Raw genomic sequence first — 23029 nt, 5'->3', positions numbered from 1 at the left:
TGAACTTTGCTGTCACTACTCACTAGTCCTGCTACTGAACTAATCTATCTGGGTGAAAAATTAGTTTGCAATGCAATAAGATCAAAAACAAGTTTCAATGTAATAATTTATTTTAATCAAAACTTAACTTTTGCGCCGGTATACAAGTTAACAAAAGTCTTGTCCAGGTAACAAAAGCCATGTTGTAGCTAAGTTATCTCCTCGACTCTGGTGGGTTTGTAGATGGCAATGTTTAAGATTCATTTTTGCTGCAAGTGCTTGTTGGTACTGCAGCTTAAGTTTTATTTTTGTAAAGCTTTTGGTCCCTGGAATGATGGATACGGCTATAACTGTAACGATAGCATCGTCGCAGTGTTTATCTACAAGCCTGCAGTTCTCTCAGCTGCTAATTAAATTGGGTTTGATGTAAAGCTTCCATACAAGCCAGACTCAGCAATAAAGTACTTCGTATTTTACCCTCTGCCCCTGGTCGTCTCGCAATACCTTCTACAGCTTGTCCCGCAGCAAGTCAAAAGAAACACGAAATAATTTGTGACATGAAATCTGAAAGAAAAAATAGCCCATCATATAGCTAGCAGAGACATCTTACACCAGAATTATCTTGCATGCGAGGAAGAAGATACCTCCACTCCCATTAAGACATCCCATGCTGTTGGCGTTACTATTAGTCCTCACCTCTTCATCCCCTAATTTTGTGTATTCTACTCTATAGCAACACAAATTTGGGTGCTTATGGACTTGTGCTTTCTTTATTATGAGAGTGTATTACAAGAAAACAAACGTATAGGAATGGATCACTTACTGTCTAGTAACTAATAGTTAAAAACTCAAAGTCTCATTTACATAACAATAAAAAGAGATCATGGCTTCATCTTGAACTTGTCATCTGTATGTCCTGTTTCTTCATAATTGGTGCTGAATCCTTGTACCAAGATGAATCACTTCTTGTGGTGTATGAATCAATGACCACATCTGTAGGACTTGATGCAAATAGGTATCGAAATGGATTTGATGGGGGGAGAATTTCAACTCCACCTTCCAACATCTTCACTACAGTACTCATCAAAGGTCTTGAATCAGGAGAATCTTGAACGCACCAGAATGCAGTCATGAACATTCGTTCTGCCTTCACTTTATCTTGTTCTTCAATTCCAATCTGGAATATTAAGTCTGTCAGTCGACCCTTCTCGTACTCTTCCCAAGCTTTCTTCGGAAACCAGTCTATTATTTCTGAAACTGGACGCCTTTGGAAGTTTCTCTGCCTCGTCACCATCTCAAACAACAACATCCCAAAGCTATAAACATCACATTTATGTGTAATTGGATAATTATGTAAAAGAAACTCCGGAGCTGAATAACCCGGTGTTCCTCTGTACCCAGTGAAGGATACATGAGTACTTTCTCTATTGCAAAGCTTGGCAAGTCCAAAATCTGCAACTTTGGGTAAAAAATATTGGTCAAGAAGAACATTACCAGGCTTTATATCATAATGAATTATCCTTTGATGACAATCTTCATGCAGGTAAGCAAGTCCTTTTGCTGTGCCTCTTGCAATGTCTAGGAGTTTTTCCCATTTGAATTTCAGTGCTTCTTTATTAAATAAGAATCTGTCGAGTGAGCCATTTTCCATGTACTCATAGATGAGTGCACTTGTTTGGTGATCAGAGCAGAACCCATACAATCTAACTAGATTAATATGGTAAGTTCTACCAATAGTTCCTACTTCTGCCATGAACTGCTCTTCAACGTTCTTGTCTTCACTTTTATTCAGAACCTTCACTGCAATTTTGATTCCATTAGGTAACTGTCCTCGGTAGACTACCCCAAAACCTCCTGAACCCAACCTTGTTGCATAATTATTAGTAACACTATGAAGTTCTTGAGTAGTAAATCTAATGGGTTTTTCACTAGCCATATTAAGTATAAATTTCTCCATTGTTTCTGAACCAACCTGCCAGAGTTGGTATGGTGGCTCAGTTACAGTGACTTCACTACCCTTTGAAGCCTTTAAATCCTTCTCCGCAGCGCTTTCCTTCTTTATAGCACGATAAACAACCAAGATAACAACAATACCCAGGAGTACTGCACCCGCAATTAGAGCTGAACCTGCAAAAAGAAAGAAGATTTTGAACTGCAGTTATTAATAATCATGAGCAACTGAGGAGAAATGGAAATTATCTCTGACAGAGCAACAATAAAGGTGGTAGTGGTAAGTATTACGCGACAAAGGAGTCGACAATGGGACGTGCGGGATTGGCGGAGGTCGTGGCAATACAGGTTTCGGCGGAAGCAGCGACATTCTATCTTGAACAGATGAGGCGAAGAAAAAATACAGCAAATAATAGAAGCTAGTTCAAGTTTGAGCTAGAGAGCTGAAAGTATTTAACAATTAGTTGTAATGGTTCCTATATGGATAGAAATCTACCACGTCAAACGCATTTACACAATTTGTTCCTATCTTTTTAACGAGACTGTCCTTCATTTATCGATTTCGATGATCCTGAAGCAATGCATTTATCATGTCACAGAAATTCCATAACGAAGTTGATGGTGGCTTTGTTCTGGTTCAATTGATAGTACAGTTTGTAGGTGTGAAGCTAGATGATCCCCGCCTTGTTTGGGACACATATAGGGTTGGTCCACTATGAACGATCCAAGCTTTTCATTGTCTCTTTTAATGTTGATTTACTCCTTAGAATTAATCAAAATCTTTGACTTTAAAGTCCTCAGCAGGTTGAAGTTCACTTGCAAATTCAATGTTGTGGTCCAGAAGTACCGAAAATGATCTTACCTTGAGGAAGGTTTTTCCTTCGATGCTTCTTCATGTCTCTCCTCTTATGTTCTTTGATCCCCTTCACCGACAATTTAATCTCACTTGGAAACTAACATAGTTCTTCAAAGTCGCCGAAACCCAATTCGCTAGAGTAAATTTTGGTGGACACGTGAATTCTTGAGCTGTAAATCTGATTTTTATATTTGTAGCCATGTCTAGATTTTATATATTGTTGCTGCACTGAACATCAAGACTTGAACCACATTCAAGCTTGTTTAGTTGGTGCAGCTCTATCAACCTGAAATCCATGCTTTCAAATGTAAGAATTAAAGATTCCAAAAATCTATAAATGAAAAAAAATATGAAGAACAAACAAACATTAGAATAGTGCACTCTGTAGGTGTACAACCAAAAACTGGGCGCTTAAAATTGCAGGACTCTTGATGGTGTGTATATAAGCAGGTGTAAACACTTAATTGCTGCAAGACGCGGACAAAAGTAAAAAAGAACTGCCAGCAGATATGGGGACGGGGTTTTGGCAGCATGTATGTCAATGTTGCTTGCTTCCTTCTTACGCTGTATGTATTCTGAGAATCTGATTGTACCTAGCTTTGGCCAGAGATAATTTTACAGGACATGAGAAGTTCACTTATAAAAACTATAGCATGCATATTTTTTCAAAATTACAAATGCAGGATTTTCATAGTGAAGATGCCATATAACATTCAATCAAATCCGAATCAAGTTCACAGACAAGAGAATTATGACAAGCTAATTTATTCTGTCAACTAGCCCTTTTTATCTCATACTATCATATTGTAGTTGGATCTGAAATGAAAAGATATCAGACTTCTGAAAGTGCATGCTAATAGATGGTTTAGATAAGAACTCCTGCATTCATTAGATGCATAGAACTCAGCAACATACATATCACAACTACAACAGGAGAACTCTTAACCATACAAAATACTCATTTATGGGCACATGCATCTGTCAAACAGCTCATCGATCTCTTTCACTTACACACCAGCATCTTTCAAAAAGCCCTTACATGGGTTCTTTGTTAAGTCGGACAAAATGATGATTCACCAGTGACTTGAGTTTCAACCTTATCCATTCAGAGCGAAATGAAGCTAGTTAAAATACCGCTGCAACTTACTTCTATAAAGCTTGAAAATTGAAAGAAGAAATGAAATACTAATTAAAAACAAGAAAGATGCCTCCTTTTTCTTCAAGCCAGTATAAGCATAAATGTAGCCATTTTATTTTTACTAAGATGAATTCAGAACCTAAACCTGACCCTAACATCCGTTATCCTCATTTTCTACTTTTTTTTGGTTGCCGTGTTACACTGATTTAAACAATGTCCATAAACTAGCCTTTAACAACATTCCAAGTGCTTCTGTACACCTTTTTTGGCTTTTAGCTTATGCCGTTCTATGTGAAGCCTATTCGGTAAGCTAAACCGACCAAAGCATAGCTATAGGCTATAGCACTTAGCTGTGGAAGCAGCTGCTCGATCAGAGACTCTACCTACATAGGTGCAACCCCAAATTTCATATAACATTCGTATCCATCATTTCTTTCACAATCGATTGCACAAGTATTTGTGAAGATTCAGGCACCAAGACTTGATCTCAAAGCTTTTGGATGGATGTCTGCAGTCTGCACAGACCACCAAGGTATACGGGAACTGGTACTGCACAAGTATTTGTCCAACCTTCATTTCGACGATTCCATGTTTAGCAAAATGGCTCAGCAGAATATCTCAAAATCAATCCTTCCATATAAACACATTGTTTTCCTTTTTGTTTCTCATTTTACCTCTTATCCGTACTAGAACAACAAAAAGCTAACTTTTCTGTGTACTCATTATATGGTTTCCACGGTAACTTTTGTACATTACTTCAACAGTAGCATATATCAATCCCGTAGGCCGTAGTTAGGTTCAAGGGTAATCTTGAATTTACGAAATAGACAGTCCAGGTTTGAAATACAGCTTAACTAACTAATGACACACACACACACACACATCCCTGTTCCTTACTTCCTTTTCTCTTTCATTTATTTTTTCTGTTCAAGTGTGTCCATGTTACACAAACTTGATTGGTCTATCAATCAACAACCCAAAATTTCTTTATACATCTAAATAGCTAATGACATGATGTGTACTTGTGGGTAGGTTACATACATAAATCTTACCCACTCGTCGACTATCAACACATTCAGACTCTCAAGGGGTACACAGGAGTCAACACATGACAAAAGGTTAGGTTTTAAGCATTTCAATATGACTCATTTATTCACTCGAAAATCTGACTCTGGAGGTAAATTTATTTTTGAATTCACTCAGCATGCTCACTTAATTCTAATACGCTTTCCCTACAAATAGTGGTAACTGAATATGCCAGCATTTGGCTTTGGTTTAATCAACTGATTTGATCCTTCCTCATTTCTATTAGATGAACTACAGCTTACTGACAGGAACATATGCGCGCAGTTAACCAAAATGTGCATGTAAATCGAATTCATCAGTACTAACTAATGCTTTAAAATTTAAATTAAGATTATAAAAGGCATGAGTTACCAACCTTTAAACAGAGAAGCTCAAGTCTTAAAACTTAACCACAGAATCTGTGGAAGCCCATGGAACATTGGTAACTGCTCCATATTTTTGTTGGCTATAAGTCTTCTTCCTCTCCTGATTTCTGAAGAAGATGATCGCCGTCCGAGAATCACTACTTGAAGGACTTGTGCCTTTCTTCAGGAAGATCTTAAGAAGGTCCAGCTCCTTCGGGTACCTACCAAAGCATCAAAATTCAATTGACTTAAGGTGTATCAACAAACAATATGGAACCAAATTCATTGTCAAACCGACCACATTGACTTCGTCGGTAGAATCGAACTACAACCCCCATGTTGTGAGTACAGCGGCACATTAAAAATGATAATAGCAAGGAGAATGATAAAAATACGAACTGATGAAACTGTAAAACTAATTTTATTGCAGAAAACAAAAGATAATTCAAGAAATTAGTGTTTCATACCTGATTGATAACGAGCGGTTTCCAATTTCGGAGAAAATGGCAAAAAGTTTGAGTTGCGTTTACAACTACTTCCAAATCAAATCACCAAAGGTAGGGAAACTTGTGGATAGAGAGCATCTGAGAGCTCGGGGGAATCTAATATCAAAATAATATTCGGGTGTCACCCAAGACCGGAAAGCTACAAAACAAATGAAAACATAGTAGAATGAACACGGTTATTGATTGAAGGATAAGTTTGCGTTGAAACAATTTCTTCATTTTTCGGATTTGTCTTTTTTTTTTTTTTTACTGCACGGATAAAAGAAAAACCAACTACTCAACCTAAGCTTTCTCACAGCAGCTCTACCCAAATAATCTTCCCCCAACAGACGAGAGATGTCATTAGGTGGATGTGTTATCCACACTCCTTCCATCTCTTTTGCTGCACTAGATTTTGCTAGGTAGTCTGCAACAGAATTAGACTCTCTATATCTCTGAGCTATTACAACATCATCAAAACTTTGCTTTAGTTCTTCAATATCCTAGATCAGTCCTCTCATCACCCATGGTATCTCTGTCTCATTCTTGCATAGTTGAACAGCAAGAGTCTCGATTCTGTTGATGCCAATCTCCTTGGCAGTGACGTTGTTATCATTCTTGTAGATAGATATGTTTCGCAAAGCACGCTTGAAAGTTTGAGGCTCCATCACTCACAATTTAGCTTACTAAATCCTGGTCTAGGAAAGACCCATGGCACAGCAATGTCCATTGTTCTTTTTACAAAATTTGTCTTCAAACGATGACAGAACGAGGGATTTAGAAATTTGGATTAAAACGCTTTAGTTAGTCATTTTAGAGACCCCATGTTAGATTTGGAGCATTAATCTTCATTCTTCTATATCTCCCGAACAAAAAAATACAATGGACGAGTACAAGCTGTCAAATTCGATTTTTGCGTGCAGGGGAATGCATTGAAATGATGAAGGTTACTTTGCAGTTAATGCAGTAGCGATCCAATCATTCACCCAATGTTTCACCAAATTCCCTAGCCCTAGGGTTACCAGTGAGATAAAATGTGTCGGCTTAAACATGAAGAATCAATGCCTGGTCCAAGAAGCACATGAACCTCTTGGCATTGGAGATATTACAAAATCATCTTATCTTCCAAATAGGTATATCATACCTGAACAAAAGCAGGAATAGAGACACCCAGGTCCCAGACCCAGACACTCCTCCATCTTTAACAAAAACAACACATTTAATTGGTAGAGATGGGAGTATACAATGAATTTGAGATGCAGGTATTTCATTCCTACGCACCCATCATTTTCTTACTTCTTCTTGTTTTGAGTAGATTATTTCATGAAATAATAAACCCAGAGGAAACAGAACTTGGATAAAGCTAACGAAATGTGAACAAGAAGTACCGGACACATATTTAACACCAACACATAGAACTTGGATAAAGCTAATGAAATGTGATGTGAACAAGAACGAAATTGGTACCAGACACATACTTAACACTAAACACTAACATAGAGAAATATATAGACAGTTACAACTTACAAGAGAGACATCTCATTTCAGGATGGTGCAAAAAATAATGCTCCACCAAATCATTTCAGGATGGTGCAAAAAATAATGCTCCACCAAGAGTTTATTTTGCATAACATTAGAAAGCTTTTCTGATACCCATGTCAATAAACAAACAGGCTAATTGCAGATGGAAAGTACATGTGTCATGCCCCATTTACATCTTCTAAATGACACATACCCATGTCAATAAAAAGTAATATATATGTTCTTTTGTTCAAAAAAAAAAAAAGACAGATGGTCTCTTGATTTTACTACACCCAATAAAATTAACAGCTAAGTTTAGAACAGAAGGGTGATACTGATAGAATGCCAAACTATGATCCTACAAAGAAATGATATTCGGGAAAACAGCTAACAAGACACTAATGGGTTTCACAACTAGTGACAAGATTCATTAGATTATCAAGCCTCATGGTACACACTGCAGACAAGATTTTTTATCCACTGAGAGCTAACAAGACACTAGAGGGTTTCACAACTAGCGATAAGATTCATTAGATTATAAAGCCTCATGGTACACACTGCAGACAAGATTTTTATCCACCGAGAAAAAAAATGATGCAACTGGGTTACCTACCAAATGCCAGAATTTTGACAAATCATGAAACAAACATACATCAGAAATATCAGACTTAGCACAACCAGAAAAAGTTTTGATTTACTCATCCAAAACATAATTAAGTTGGAGGAATTCTCTGATAATTGCCCAGCCATACATTAAGCTACTACTATCAGTACCGCAAAAATTTTAACCTCAAAAAGAAATAACAATCTTTAAAATGGATGTCAACTTATACTAGTTTAAGTAACAAACTAAGTATGACGTATTGGAGGGAGGAAAACCTTCTGAAGACAAAACCAATAGCGCTGTAACACAAATCTATTCTTCAACCTCAACAGTCCCTTTCTCGCTGACATAGATACCATCCAAAAACTTCCTGATATCCTTGTTCTTCACATGGCATTTCTGTCAACAAAAACCAATAACCATGACATTCAGCATCAACATGATTCACAAATTACATTCAAAGAGAAAAAGTCTAAGAATATACCTGGTTGATCAAGGCACAAGACCTGGAGACGAGCTCAACATCATTACCATCCAACACAAGCTCATCCTTGACCTTCTCTGACCTGACAATACTAACTCCATCAAGCATATCAACCTTCCGCACCTGAAAGACGAAAAACAAACAATAATCTAATTAGCAAAACTGAAATACTTGACTATTAAAATTCCAGTGGTTCATAATTAAAAGTGCCAACAAACAGTGAAAACCATCAGAAGTTATACTTGCATTTCTTAAAAACAAGCAAACCAGATACAAACAGTTTTTTCTCAAGTACAATGACACTTGGATATCTCAGAAATCAATCTAATTCACAAAGGGGAAGACCCAGCAAGAACTCAGTGCAGCATTCATGCTCCATTCATACATATTCGACAAAATTTCAAGAAACAAAATCAACTAAACAATTGCTTATAAGCCTATGACCTAACAATAATGACATAAGATTGGTAGATATATGTTAGTTTAGCTGGTCCCATGAAAACAGAAGCTACCTGTGAACTACATATTACCTAAGATACGCTTTCATGAAACACCTATAAATTTCATCCGACTTCTACAACCAATATCATGATATCAAAAACAATTCAACCATATGAATAACAAAATACAAAAACACTCCAACAAATCACATACACCTACCAACCATATAAGGATATTGCGAATCTAATACCAACATAAGATTCTAGCAAAACCCTAAATCAGAAACACAGCCAAAAAATCAAAAACCCTAAAAATCAAAATCACAGCACAGATCATTTCATCCATAACGATCAAGTTCGAACTAAACATATTGATAGAAAATATAACAAAAAAAAAAGAAAAGAAAAAAAGAAGAAGAAGAGATTATACCTTTTTCTCTCCAAGAAAGTTACGGATCTCAATACCCTTGTTTCAGTTGGTGATTGAAGCGTTGATGGGAAAATGGGCATACACGAATCTCATCTTGTAACGGTACCCTTTAGTAACACCAGTAATAAGATTGTTAACATGAGAAAGTGCAGTTCTAATTGAAGCAGAAGTCTTTCTGGATCCAAACCAAGCATCAACTTTAAGCTGTTTCTTCCCAGTTTCATCATTCTTGATAAGCTGAAAATCTAAGTTCAGATGCTTAAAGTTTCTGATCAACTTTCCTCTTGGTCCTTCAACCTCGATCATCTTTGCTTTCACATTGATTTTCACTCCATCTGGTATATCCATGGTTTCACTAGACAAGATGGTCTTCAATTTCGCTGATGATTCTGATGATTTTCGGCTCTGCTGTAATGGCCGGAAGATAATAGGTTATACCTTCGTGTTGGAGGAGAAGAATCGAAACCCTATTTCAATCAATGCTCATATGACAGGAGGGTTTGGTGTGTCATGGAACGGCTGAGATATATCCGTTTTTCTAAGTGGCGGCTAGGATTTTCCCTCACCCTCCCAGGTTTCATCTTACACCTTAAATCCAACGGTGGTCGGTTATCCTAGCCAAGTCTTTTCTTTCTTTTTCTTCTTGAAAAGAAGAAGTTTCATTATTAATAAACAGGAATTTATCTTGGGTAACGAGTCCCCACCGAGTCATTCATAACAATTACATTAAGGAAATCAGGGAGAGTGTGTTCCTATATGTGGGTTGGTGTTCTGTTACTGATTCCAATCCCGTGTTGTAATTATATTTTTCCTGCAAAGTCTGCAAGTCCATCCGCCGCTTGATTCGCTTCCCTATATGTGTGTGTTATCACATAAGCCTGTAGTAAACGGAGATGTTGTTGTATTTCTTATAACAAAGTTCGTATGATCCAAGGTGCCTCATAGGGGTCCTTCGAGACAAGTGTTAACAGCGCCGTTGAGTCCGTTTCGAATTGGATGGTGTTCCATTCTTTGAGGGCCGCCATCCTCACAACTAGTAGTAATTCCCATGTCTCTTCCACGATTGTTGTCGTTTTTCCAAGTGGTGTTGCCATAGCCATAATCACTGTACCATGTTCATTTCTGCAGATCCAATCCGCTCCAGCCATCTCTGGTTCTCCTTGATTGTTCATTTTGGACGCTACATCAGTGTTGATTTTGAGCCATTGGTTCTGGGGGGCCTTCTATTGAACCCAAATCGTTGCCGACCTTTTCCGTTGTTGTTATTGTGTAGCGTGTTGGTTGCAAATATTGTGTTGGACTGCTCATTTGTATTCATGGCTGAGGAGTAAGGCTATATGAAATATTTGTTTCGGTGTTTGCACTATGTTGTTGTAGACCTTAGCATTTCTTGCTAACCAAATATTCCACATTGTATAACAAGCCAACGTGAAATCCTCCTTCCTTGTGTGCATTTCCAGAAAAGACTCAAAGTTGACAGGTTGTTGTATCAGAGCTGGTATTGTTGTTCTTCCACCTAACCCTTGGTTCCCAGATTGGCTTCTAGCGCAATGTTATTGCTGAGCAATGATTGTTGGCCACGAGTGAGGTGGTAGTGCAATGCTGTTGTAAACATTGTATTGGCTGGCCAAGCTGTTTACATGCCTACACATCATTTGCCAAGTCTCCCTCGCTCGTGGGCAGTCAAAAAGGCAGTGTTGCACCGTTCTGGATGTTGGTTGCAGATAGGACACATGTTGGAGGTGGTTATGTGTCTATAATGCAGAGCATCAAACGTTGGTAGACCATTGTGGCTGACTTTCCAGAGGAAAAGTCTGATTTTTTGGGGGCAGTCTGCTTTCCAAAGAGTGTTGTACTTTTTCTCCATGTTGGTTGCACTCATCTGTGGAGGTTGGTTGGTTGTTGCGGTTGTATTTTTGAGAAGCATCGCATAACCGCTTTTAACCGTGTACTGCCCCTTTTTGGCATGAGGCCAAATTGGTTTATCCGGAGAAGGTGGATTTGGAATATGAATGGCTCGTATTGCACTACTGATGCTAGTGGGGAAAATATTATCCAACAATTCAGTATTCCAATTGAAAGAGTGTGGTACCATCAGAGAACTTACTAGATTGTCGCCCATATGTCCCAAGTTTGGTATACTTTCATGCAGTGGTATCCACTTTTCTTTAATAGTAGTAAAATTTCCATCCCCAATCTGGACAACAAAATTTTCCTGCACAAAATGGGATATTTTTGTAATATTTTTCCATGTCGGGCTGGCATTTGCCCGTGGAGGTTGCAGTCTTCTCAAGATCGATTCCATGCCCAAGTATTTGCTTCGATAGAGAGTGTTGCAAATTGTGTTTGGTTTTTTATGAATTTGCCAGACTCGCTTTCCCAAAAGTGCAAAGTTGTGTTTCCTGGCATTTCCGATTCCCAAACCTCCCTGTTTTATTGGTAGGTGAAGCTTCTCTTTGCCTACCATATGCAACTTCTTTGTCGCCTTATCATGACCCTAAAAAAATTCCTCGCAATCTTGTCTATTTTTTGGTGAACATGGACCGGCAGCAACTGCGTTTGGATAATGTGATTGGCTGTAGGAATTAGGCTTGAGTTTATGAGTAACCATCTTCCCGCCTGGTTGAGACATTTTGCCATCCGCCCTTTCGCTTTCCTTTCCAATCTTTGAAGCAGTTGAGAAAAAATTGGTGACGAGTTTCGTCCAATCTTAAAATCCACTCCCAAGTATTTAGGAGGATTTGCCGTTGTTGGAATGTTGAACATCTGAGTCAGCCAATGTTGAACACTTGGAGGGGTGTTTGGGTGATGTATAATGACCGATTTCTGTAAGTTTATTGCCTGTCCTGCTGAGGCAGAGTAGCTGTGTAACACTTTGTTCAAGTTGTCGCATGTTTCCTGATTCGCTGAACAAGAAATAAGTAAGTCATCTGCATACATAAAATGAAGAATTGGCGGGCTGTTTGACGAAATATATAACCCTTTCAGTTTTCCCGCATTTTCCAGAGTGGCCAAATTGGTGGATAGGATCTCAGCGCACAAGATGAATATGTATGGTGACAGTGGGTCACCCTGCCTGAGTCCCCTTGTTGGCTTGATGTGTCCCTGTAGATTACCATTGATGTTGATAGCATACGTCACTGAAGTTATACACAGCATGATGTATTCCACAAACTTGGCTGGAAAACCTAGTGAGTTTAGCGTCTGCTTGATAAAACCCCAATCTAGGCTGTCATAGGCTTTCTTGATGTCCAGTTTCATGGCAATTTTTGGGTTTTTTGTAGGAGGTGAGGATCAGATGTGATGAAAAATCTTAGTGGCTATAGCTATGTTATCATGAATTGCTCGATTAGGCACAAAAGCACTCTGGTACAGACTGACAAGAAATTGAAGAATTGGTCTCAACCTATCTACCAGCAGTTTGGAAATGATCTTATAGACCACATTGCACAAGCCAATGGGTCTATAATCATTAACCGAAATTGGGTTATCTGATTTTGGTATGAGGGTAATATTTGTGTGGTTGAATGGGTTTTCAAGTTCCACATTTTCAAAAAAATTGGTTGCAAGGTCACAAATTTGAGGTTGAGTTGTATCCCAAAATGTCTTGAAAAACTTACTTGTAAAACCATCCGGCCCTGGAGCTTTCTCAGAACCAATACTTTGCAATGCTTTGTGAATTTCCTCAAAGGTTGGCGGCTTCATTAACCGGTTGCAGTGAAATTGTGAGATTCTAGGTGTAACTTTGGCAAACAGTTCCAAGTCTATCGTAGATGGTGCAGCCACGTATTGCTGTTTGTAGTGATGTATCATTAGTATAACTATTTGTCTTTGGTTGTACACCCATCTTTGGTTTGCATCCTGTAGCTGGTGAATATGATTGATTCTGTTGTTGATTGTAGCTTTTGTATGGAAAAATCTGGTGTTGATGTCGCCATTGTTCAACCAATCAATTCTAGTTCTTTATTTCCAATATTGGTCATGGCAGTGCAGTAGCATGAGGTGCGAATTCCTAGTCTCTCTTTCCTGTTGCAGCTAAAAAAATAGTTCCGTGCCTGTTGTTTTTACACATTTGGACTGAGCCAGTTGTATTTGAAATTCCTCTTCTTTTAGGAGATCTGGTAGATGCCCAAAAGTTTGTTTGTGCCATTTTTGCAAAGCCAATGCAGTTTCTTGCATTCTTGTAAGAAGCTTCTGTCCTACAGAGGCGGCCTCCTCTTGAGAAAATTGTTGTTGCCAGGTTGTAAGCACTACGTCCTTCATTTGTGGATGAAGAAACCACAAGTGTTCAACTCAGAAATGTTTTGTGTAATTTCTTGCAATTTCTTTTTCATTGAGCAGAAGTGGGGCATGGTCTGATCCAATTCTTGGGAGATGTCTGAGAAGTGATTGAGGGTGATTATTTAGCCAAAGTTGTGTTGCAAGGCCTCTGTCGAGCCTTTCCATGATGAAGTTACCATCCATTTGATTGTTGGTACAGGTTAAAGAGTCTCCCTGAAATCCCAAATCAATAAGGCCATGAGAGTTTATGAAATTATTGAACAATCTAACCCGACCATTGGTGACAGGCCTGCCTCCTTTCTTTTCTTGTTGGTCAATAATTTCGTTGAAGTCTCCCATAAGGAGCCAAGGAATGGTTGGTGGAGAGATCAAGTCATCAAAGCTTTGCCAAAAAACATGTCTTGGTGCAGGTTGTGGAGGTCCATATATTCCAGTAAACATCCAAGGAGGTGTGAGATGAGGTTGAGTTGGAGTGATGTAGGCATGGATAACATTCTGATTAGTGTGGTCATCTTCATATGTGGCATCGTGGGTAGACATCCTTTATCCTATATTTTAACAATTTTCCCTAAATATAAGGAATGAAAAAAAATCTTTCTCCAACCCTATTGTATTCTGAACCTTTCTTTGCCGAGCTGTAAATATTGATTTTTTTAATGAAATTTTTTATTTGATAATCATAGAGATTATCCATTACGCAGCCGCGGGAAAACTCCCTCCATTATTTTGGCGGCATAACAAATCTGGTAAACAGAATTCCCTCCACAAACTAGGTCATGAGTTATCTTGATTTGCCTATAAATAGATGAAAATATGCAAACCCTATTTCATCTGTTCTCTTCTTTATTCAATCGCTTCATAGAAATTAAGATAGAGAGAAAAGTTTGGTGAGATTCAATTTTTTGTTTTTCTGCTGTTCTTTCAGTTTTTGATTATCATATGTTTTTGTTTAGATCCGGTAGATTTAATTATCATCCAGTTTTTTCCTTGGATGAGATGTAATCAACCTATATATTGATTAAAGTTTTGTTGCATATTCAAAGTAACAAAGTTGTACATCTGAATTTTTCATAATATTTTTTTAGTTTTTAGTTTGTTTTCCTGGTTGATTTTTGTGTTCTCTTAAGGAGAAACTCATTAAAATCTAATATCAGGGATTATATCATGATCTAATATTTGGTTGTATTTTTAGTTGTTTGTATGCTGGGGTTTGTCTGTACTATGCATGAATCTAATATTTCAAGTTTTGCGCAGTTGTTGGTGAAGTATGTCAGACCCTATGTCAATCGAGTGTCAACAAACAAACAAGGAAAATGAAAATGTTCATGTTCCTGCAACTTCTCCTGATCCGGATAATGTGTTTGTAACCCCACAAACCCACTATCATCATTCCAGCCAACAACCACAATTTCCTATACAATACCCTCCTTTTGGTATGAATCAATTCAGTGGTCCGTTTTCATCGACTGTTGAACAACCACATGGGGTTGGGTATTCCTTTCAAAGTCATATGAATGCCCCATTTCCCCCTTTCCAAACTCAATAGTTAAGAACTTCAGTAACAAAAAAGAAAGGAAAGGGAAAGAATCCTTAACCAATCCAATCTTCCAATCTTCCTCGTCGACTTTGGACGCCAGCTGAAGACATCGCACTGACAAAGGCATATCTCTACGTCTCAGTCGATTCGATTGTAGGGAAGGATCAGACAAGTCAAAGAATGTGGAATCGTATTTTGGTTGCTTAGAGGGAGAATATGGGAACTTATGATGAGTCTCGAAAAGGCAATGGCTTATCATGCCGTTGGGGTCTGATCCAAGCTGCTGTAACTAAGTTTGATGCTGCATATGAATCTATAGAGAGAGCTCCAAAAAGTGGAGTCTCGATTGAGAATGTGGTAAGATATTCATTCTTCTTATTTTATATTTTTCTTTTATAATTTGCAGTTTAAAATTATGTAAGAGGAACGTATGTTATCAACGTGTTTGCTAGGCATAACTCTTTAAGTTTCTCCGTTGAAAACTTGGTATGAAGATAATTTTCCATTTAATATGATGCACTGTAACTTACACAGTCTATGGATTCGATGATAATATATTTTAATCGATTGTTGTTGCATCTGCATTTGCAGAAACGAGATGCACTGAAACTTTACAAGGAGACTAGGGATGGATCAACATTCAAATTTGAACACTGTTGGGAAATTCTGAAAGAAAATCCCAAGTGGTGTTCACTTCAACTCACTAATACTGGAACTTCAAAGAAAGAAAAGAAGACTGCAGGTGAAGGTCTTGCTGATAGTTTAGCGCAGACATCACTTACTTCTTCACTTCCCGATGGTGTCACAGATGTGGATACTGAGAACATTGATGCCGAACAAGGAGTTGCTCGTCCACCGGGTAAAATCACTAGCAAAACTAAACTTCAAAAAGCACACGAGCAGAAGAATATTGCAGGCACACTGAGTAGTTTCCAGTCTACAATTGAAAATCAATACTTGCTTACTCAACAAGAACTGGAATTAAAGAAAGAAAAGGATAAAAAATACCATGAACTGATGGAGCTATTGATGAAAAAGGAATTGGAACTGAAAGAAAAGGATCAACAATTAAAAGAAGAACCTCAAAGGCAGAAACAAATAACTAGGGAAGCGAAAGGAATGCGAGCACATTATGACAACTGATCTTGCTCCTCTTCAACCCGCCATACGGAAGGTTTATGAACAAATGCAGGCGAAAATTATAAAGGTATGGGAAGAGGAAGGTCTCTTGGGGATGACTGGTTGATGATTTAAATTTTAGTATGCAGGTGTTAGTTTATTTCTTGTTTAGTTAGTTGTTTCCTTAAATTGAGTAAGTCTTAGGTTAGATTTCCTTTAGTAAGTTGTTTTCTTTGATTGATTGAGTCTTAGCCTAGCATTCTATGGTTTAGTACCTGCAGTAAGGTCACTATTGTGGTGATCCTGAACAGTCCATCTGGTGTCGAAACATAATGTTTTCTAGCTGATCTTTAATAAAATTGAGTTTCATTAATCAATGCTTTCAATGTTGTTTTTTATTTTCTATATATGCACACTTGGTGAGATTGTATAAATGATAGTTTATGTTATCTGCAACTTGTCTAATTGACCTTCTATCTAGCTACATGACACTTCAAGGAAAATAAACCACAAATGTTGTTTCCATTCAAGGCTGTTACCTGAACTCTAGCAAGCTGTAGTGTGGTGGTGTACTGACTATTCTCACGCATTTCAAGGCTAAGAAGGATTATAAGTTCAAAAGTAGCAAGTTGTAGTTAGGTGCTTAACACTGCACAAGAAAACCGAGAATTACCTTTCTTTCCTATGCCATATCTATGCCAAAGACATTTTCCCATGGGAAAAAATCCCATAAGACAAAAGCGAATTTCACATCCTCCTGCATATTATGAGGTGTCAGAGCAACCGTAAATTCTTTGCCTGCAACAAATCTAGACACTTGCAAACAATTAACGGGGTTACTTATAATTTCAGTCCTTCAAACAATCTTTCAGTCCTGCAAATAAAACTACCAACCCTGCGGCAAATGCTGACAGTAAAAAAACGAATCATATAAGAAATCACGACTTCTGCATAAAATTGTAAAAAAAAATTACAATCATCTGAAAAAAACTGATTATCCATAAATGAAATAAAGGGAAAACTGCAATAACAATACTTAATAAGGGACTCTCAATAATAACTCTAGTCTAGGATGTAACCAACATCTTTATTCCAAAAACAAATAAAACACCAGCAACTCCTATGCTGCAAATAAAGGAACCCCACAGTTAATTTCCTGAATCTCCAAATTGATCCCATAAGTGGTTAATGAGATCGATCTTCAGCTCGTTGTGCACTTCCTTGTCTCGAACCCGCCTTATTCGATTAATCATGTTATCGACTAAAAATGTATAGTCATGATGTGGAACAACAGGTTCAACATTTTCGTCTGGAAGAGGCCTCCAACTTTCAGGGTCTACTCCTTGTTGACGCTCATGCTCAATGATCATATTATGCAAAATGATACAAGTCTTCATGATCTTCCCAATATCTTTTACATTCCACATACGTGTCGGCCCCTTGACATATGCCACCTTGCTTGCAGTACTCCAAATGCTCGTTCCACATCTTTTTGTACAACTTCTTGACGTTCTTGAAAAAACCTCTCTTTAGGCCTAGTCGGACTGGAAAGAGTTTGGATTAGAGTTGCATACTGAGGATAAATTCCATCAGAAAGATAATATCCCATATCGTATTGATGATCTTGAACAACAAAGTTACATGGTGGGGCAACACCATTAACTATGTCATCAAATAAAGGTGATCTGTCCAAAATAGAAAGATCATTATTTGAACCAGCCATGCCAAAGAATGCATGCCATATCCAAAGACTTTGAGATTCCACTGCCTCTAAAATTAAAGTTGGAACCTTTTTAAAACCATTTGTGTGTGTACCATGCCATGCCACAGGGAAATTCCTCCAAGGCCAGTGCATACAATCAAGACTGTCGAGCATTCCGGGAAAACCACGTTCTTCTCCTTCTTTAAGCAACTATTTGATGTCAGCTTCATTTGGTTTTCTTAAGTATTGTTCCTCAAAAACACCAATTATAGCATCACAAAAGCGTTTCAGGCATTCAATTGCAGTACTTTCACCAATCTGAATATATTCATCAACAGAATCAGCTGGGCAACCATATGCAAGCATTTTCACTGAGGCCATCATCTTTTGCAGAGGACTCAAACCATACTTCTTAGCGGCATCAACCCTTTGTGTAAAGTAGTCGTCATGGTAATGAATTCCACGTAAAATACGCTTGAATAGATCAATGTCCATCCGATAGCGACGACGAAAATAACTTGGTGGATATTTCGACTCCCCACGACTGAAATAATCTTTGATAATTAAATTATGATGAACATTTCTATCACGTTCGATGTATCTTCTAACCAAAACTGATCCACCATGAGGCCCCTTCACGTTTATCATCGTAGTTGCAACCATGGCTGGAACAATGGAGGTGATAATTCCAGTTGATTTCTTCATTTCAGTAGTACTGTCTAAGTTGTCGCCAAACCGTTGTTTCTTTCTAAAGCTCCGAAAAACAGATAATGAATCATCCCCATCTGATTCATTACCAGAAGACGAACTATCACTGTCATATGGATGTTTTGCTGATGCCATCACGGATATTCAACCTAAAAAAATGTTGTATATGCTCAAAGATCAATAAATATTATACAACTTGAAATCAAATGTAATCATATTACATATCAACGTTAAAGTAAGTGATATCATGGACTTATTATTCTACTGTTAGAAAGAAACATCAAAAATACAAATCAAATCGGCATAACTTTCTCTCTAAACTTTGAGGCAAAATCGGTAACAACGTAGATTGGTAGACAGTTGAATGGTCTTATACCATTACATTAACTCTAATTTTTCAAAGAAATAAAATACTGTAACAAGCTATAATATTGATCTGGATATCATCATGGAGATTCAATTAATCTGTAAAAGAAGAGTTATTGATAAAAAGAGGAAAGCATAGATACCCGATTAATACCCAATACGTACGAGATGGTATTCTGGCTTTGCTTGAAAAAACAAGGGAGAAATAATGAAAAGGGGAAGAACAACTTCGTTCTGGAAGGAGAAACGATATATATCGTTAACCTATTTTTTGATTAATAATTATTTTTAATAATAAAAATGCTGATTAGGATTGATACAAATCCTCTTGGTGAACCTCTGAAACAACAGGTCGAGCTAGAGGATGTCTACAAAAAAATATGCCATGTCATCTCCATGTTTGTTGAAGAGGTTAGGGTTGGAGAAAGATTTTAGGAAATATGGATTTATATCCTACGTGGATGAAGACTTTTTTCCCCACACACATTCCATTGGAGAAGCTCTCCATTAATGTTAAACAAAAAACTCTTACTCTCCCATGAAGAAGATCAAAAATCAAAATGGTTATAAATCCATTTGATGGCATTCCTTCTAGATGACAGAATGTCGACCAAACTTACTTCATTATACCTGTCTAAGTGTTGTAGTTTCCAGGAACTTGCCTTATGGATGTAGTAGATATGCTCAGTTTAATTGGGATGAGGTCAACAAAAATGGACCATAAGATTAGTGTTAAAAAAGGGTGGACCGTGCACATTCCAATTTGTACCATTCTATGGTACTTTGTTGTTAGAAACCATTTTGTTATCATGTTTGTGTTTTTATCCCAAGTACTCTAGGGAAGGATTTCTATTCGACTTTACGGAGAGAATCTACTAGAATCAATCTTTGTATTTAAAAAAACTTACCAAATCCTACTCATTTTTGAGGCAAGGTGGTGTTGTTTAAGGTAAATGAAGTCTGTACTTGATGTGTAAAGTATACCATCAGATGTTTTCTAGGAAAGATGTAAGATCATATTTCAATTAAGATGAAGCCTATCTTTCCAACCAAATGGTGAGTTTCTTCAGCGACCACAACTATGGTGTCAAAGAAATTACTCAACATATTCGTACCTGAACATGTAAGGAAGTAAGTGTTAAACATCCATACAAGTTTTCTCAATCAAATCTTATGTAACTTGAGTTCGATTTGTGGTTTCATTTGATTCTCAATTACAACCAGTATGATGCCTGAAAAGGCTACAAAATGTGGTATGTTGGGTTTTTAAAATATATAATTTACTGTTGGCATTATATATGCCTCTAAATTTTTAGTCGTTTATGAATGTCTGTTTTGATTGGTAGGATATGTCCATGTGGGAACAACTTAATTTTCCCGTACCGCTTTTATCACTACCAAAATTTAAGTTTCAGAGTTCAATATGGTTGTGAACTACATCGTCTATCTAACCTGCCGTCGTGGTCCAGCATGCTTTGAATTTTTAGGAGTTTCGGCTAGCTATCCTTTTTAATTTCCATAAACCCTTACTTCCAATATTGGAGGAATGAGGAACAAGAGCTTAAGAAAAGATATATCCTATACAAGCGGTAAAGATCGATGTTTGGTGTCCGATGTTCTATTTTTTTTCCTTTTTTTTGTTAGACAGTGAATTTTGGGTCACAATAGTAGATTAAGGGTAGCACCAAAGAGTCTAAGTCATGGGCTCAAAGAGCCATGTTTCTTCTTATCGTGGTAACATTTTATAGTGTTTTAGGAGCAATTCTTTTTCTTTTTTTTTTTTTTTGTAAAAAGAAGATAGATCCTCATATTGTAGATTTATAAATTTCACTGGATACATAACTTAGAAAAATTAGAATATGCAACTTATATGCATAAAAAGGACAAAACAATAGGCGACGTCATAATAATTCAGTAAAAAAAACATGATATTAAAACCAAAGTAGGCACCCCACCTACCAAATTATACCAACCTCAGCCGATTATTCTGTGAAACAGCCCGTGCCATTTTGGTACGGGTCATTCCCTAGTCTACTTATATACGATCTAGGGTTTCATTAATGGACTTTTTTTAGTTATACTCGACCTATAAGAATGTAAACGTGTATAAGCCCATAACGTATCTATAGACCCAGTTTAGTTGTGATTCGTTGGGTAGGACTAGGGTGTGCAACGGACGGATGCGGATTAGGGGTCACCCGCGTCCGATCCATCAAAGTTGCGGATTTGGAAAATCCAACCGTGTCCGGCCCAATCATCCGCGGATTTGACATCCACGGATAAACGGTGATACGAGCCGGATGCGGATCAACCGCGGATTTAGCTCCCCCGCCCAAAAAAAAAAAGGTAAAAGAAAACATAATTCTGCACAATATCCTAATATGATCAAGTAATCAATAATCTTCACTTAGGAGAGATGAGGATTAACCCATCTTTATCAACCAAAGATGAATAAGGCAAAAATAAACTGTCACTTAGAAAGAGCAACATCTGTCAAATGGGAAATGACTGAGCTGCAGTGCTTTACTCCAAATAAAAATAAGCTAATTTCAAACCTATACTTTTTTTTTGCTGAGAAAAACCACCTGGGATTAACTTAAAAGTGAAGTACAGACATCAACTAGGGGCTCCTTCCTTACAAGACCATCCAAAAAAGGAGGAAAAGAAACCCAATTATTCTTAATACAGTACTTTCTGGCTCGACGAGCAAGCTTATCAGCTAGATTGTTTTTGACACGATTAATATACATAAGTTTAAAACTACTATTACTAGACAACAAACTCCTACAATCCTTTAGAACATCACTGCTCCACCAGCCCACTTTTGAACAGTCTCCATTCACAAAATCCACCATTTGAAGACAGTCGCTAAGAAAAATGACTCTAGACAGATTCATCTCTAAAGCCCAAGAGATACCCAAAAAAAGTGCATTTGATTCAGCTCCAACCGCATCTGGAATCAGCCCAAAGTCAACACGAGAACCTTTTATTGTTCCTGCCAAATCACACCAGAAAATACCAACACCCATATTAAAATCCTTGTAAGAGCCATCAATAAACATAAAATGTTCCACCTCAGTTCTGCAGATCTTTTTATGTATGTTACTATCTCTCACAGGAATGAAAGGTTTAATATATGAGTTTATCATTCTTTTCACATCTAGTATAACTTTATTTAGATCAATAGCAATCTTTCTGAAAACCACATCACAACGCAACTTCCAGATACACCACATTATAATAGAAGCAATACTTGGCCAGTTAACATTATAAGGAGAGTCACCCAAACCGTTTTCAAACCACATAAGAAAATAATCATCTATCCCTTGCAGATCAGGCGAAATTAAATGCTGAAAGGACATACCAAACCAAACATATGAAGCAATCGGACACTGGACTAGTAAATGTAACTCAATTTCAACTTCATTCTTGCAAAGAGGGCATATATCATCAATAGAAGGATTATAAACACTAAGTAGGGAATTAACAGGAAGCATATGAGAAAATATTTTCCACATAAAGAACTTAATTTTGGTAAGACACTCCAAAGACCAAACCTTGCGCCAGAAAGAAACTTCTTCCCTAGTACAACTTTCATTCATATAAGCCTTATACGCCGATTTGATAGTAAACATACCATTATGTGTATGAGCCCACATAACTTTATCACTCTAATGCAAATTAATCTTAATAGCTCTAATTCTAATAACATCCTCTGGAGAAAATAAACTATTTAACAAATTAAGATTCCAACAGTTGTTGTTCACATCAATAAGATCTTTCACATAACCATAATCTTTATAATTTATATTATTAGAAACAGGTGGATAAGTAGCATAAGGTATCCAATTATCAAGCTAGATATTAGTAGAAGCACCATCATTAATTTTCCTAACTATGTTTACTTTAATAAAAACTAAGCTCTTTACTATACCTTTCCAAATCCAAGAAGAAGAGTCTGCAGCTTTATCAATTTCAAGAAGATTCTGATTAGGAAAA

At 37.3% G+C, this 23029-nt stretch overlaps 3 protein-coding genes and 1 pseudogene across 5 annotated transcripts; all 4 read right to left on the bottom strand.

Annotated features, from left to right (window-relative positions):
• Nucleotides 1-727: 727 nt before the first annotated feature.
• Nucleotides 728-6280, bottom strand: LOC113299261 (rust resistance kinase Lr10-like). 3 transcript variants are annotated; one of them, XM_026548249.1, is made up of 4 exons: nt 5821-6280; nt 5365-5574; nt 2221-3071; nt 728-2106 (listed from the first exon to the last, which is right to left on the bottom strand). In XM_026548249.1, the coding sequence occupies exons 3-4, from the start codon at nt 2297-2299 to the stop codon at nt 869-871; spliced, it is 1317 nt and encodes a 438-aa protein (XP_026404034.1). In that variant the 5' UTR covers nt 2300-3071; nt 5365-5574; nt 5821-6280; the 3' UTR covers nt 728-868. The 3 variants fall into 3 exon arrangements, with proteins under 3 accessions (XP_026404034.1, XP_026404037.1, XP_026404036.1); XM_026548252.1 differs by having other exon boundaries at nt 2792-3071; XM_026548251.1 differs by lacking the exons at nt 5365-5574; nt 5821-6280 and adding an exon at nt 3801-4040.
• A 1790-nt stretch (nt 6281-8070) lies between these two features.
• Nucleotides 8071-9818, bottom strand: LOC113293241 (annotated as a pseudogene).
• Nucleotides 9819-18166: 8348 nt separating this feature from the next.
• On the bottom strand, nt 18167-18799 carry LOC113295737. The gene has a single exon (XM_026544060.1). The coding sequence runs from the start codon at nt 18797-18799 to the stop codon at nt 18167-18169; it is 633 nt and encodes a 210-aa protein (XP_026399845.1).
• Nucleotides 18800-21621: 2822 nt separating this feature from the next.
• On the bottom strand, nt 21622-22689 carry LOC113295736. Its single transcript, XM_026544059.1, has one exon. It carries the CDS (start codon nt 22687-22689, stop codon nt 21622-21624), a length of 1068 nt encoding a protein of 355 aa, XP_026399844.1.
• Nucleotides 22690-23029: the final 340 nt, after the last annotated feature.

Source organism: Papaver somniferum, chromosome 7 (genome assembly GCF_003573695.1).
Source record: "Papaver somniferum cultivar HN1 chromosome 7, ASM357369v1, whole genome shotgun sequence".
Taxonomy (NCBI): Eukaryota; Viridiplantae; Streptophyta; class Magnoliopsida; order Ranunculales; family Papaveraceae; genus Papaver; species Papaver somniferum.
The sequence above is the reverse complement of the archived record's forward strand: the minus strand, read 5'-3'. Positions and strand labels throughout refer to the sequence as shown.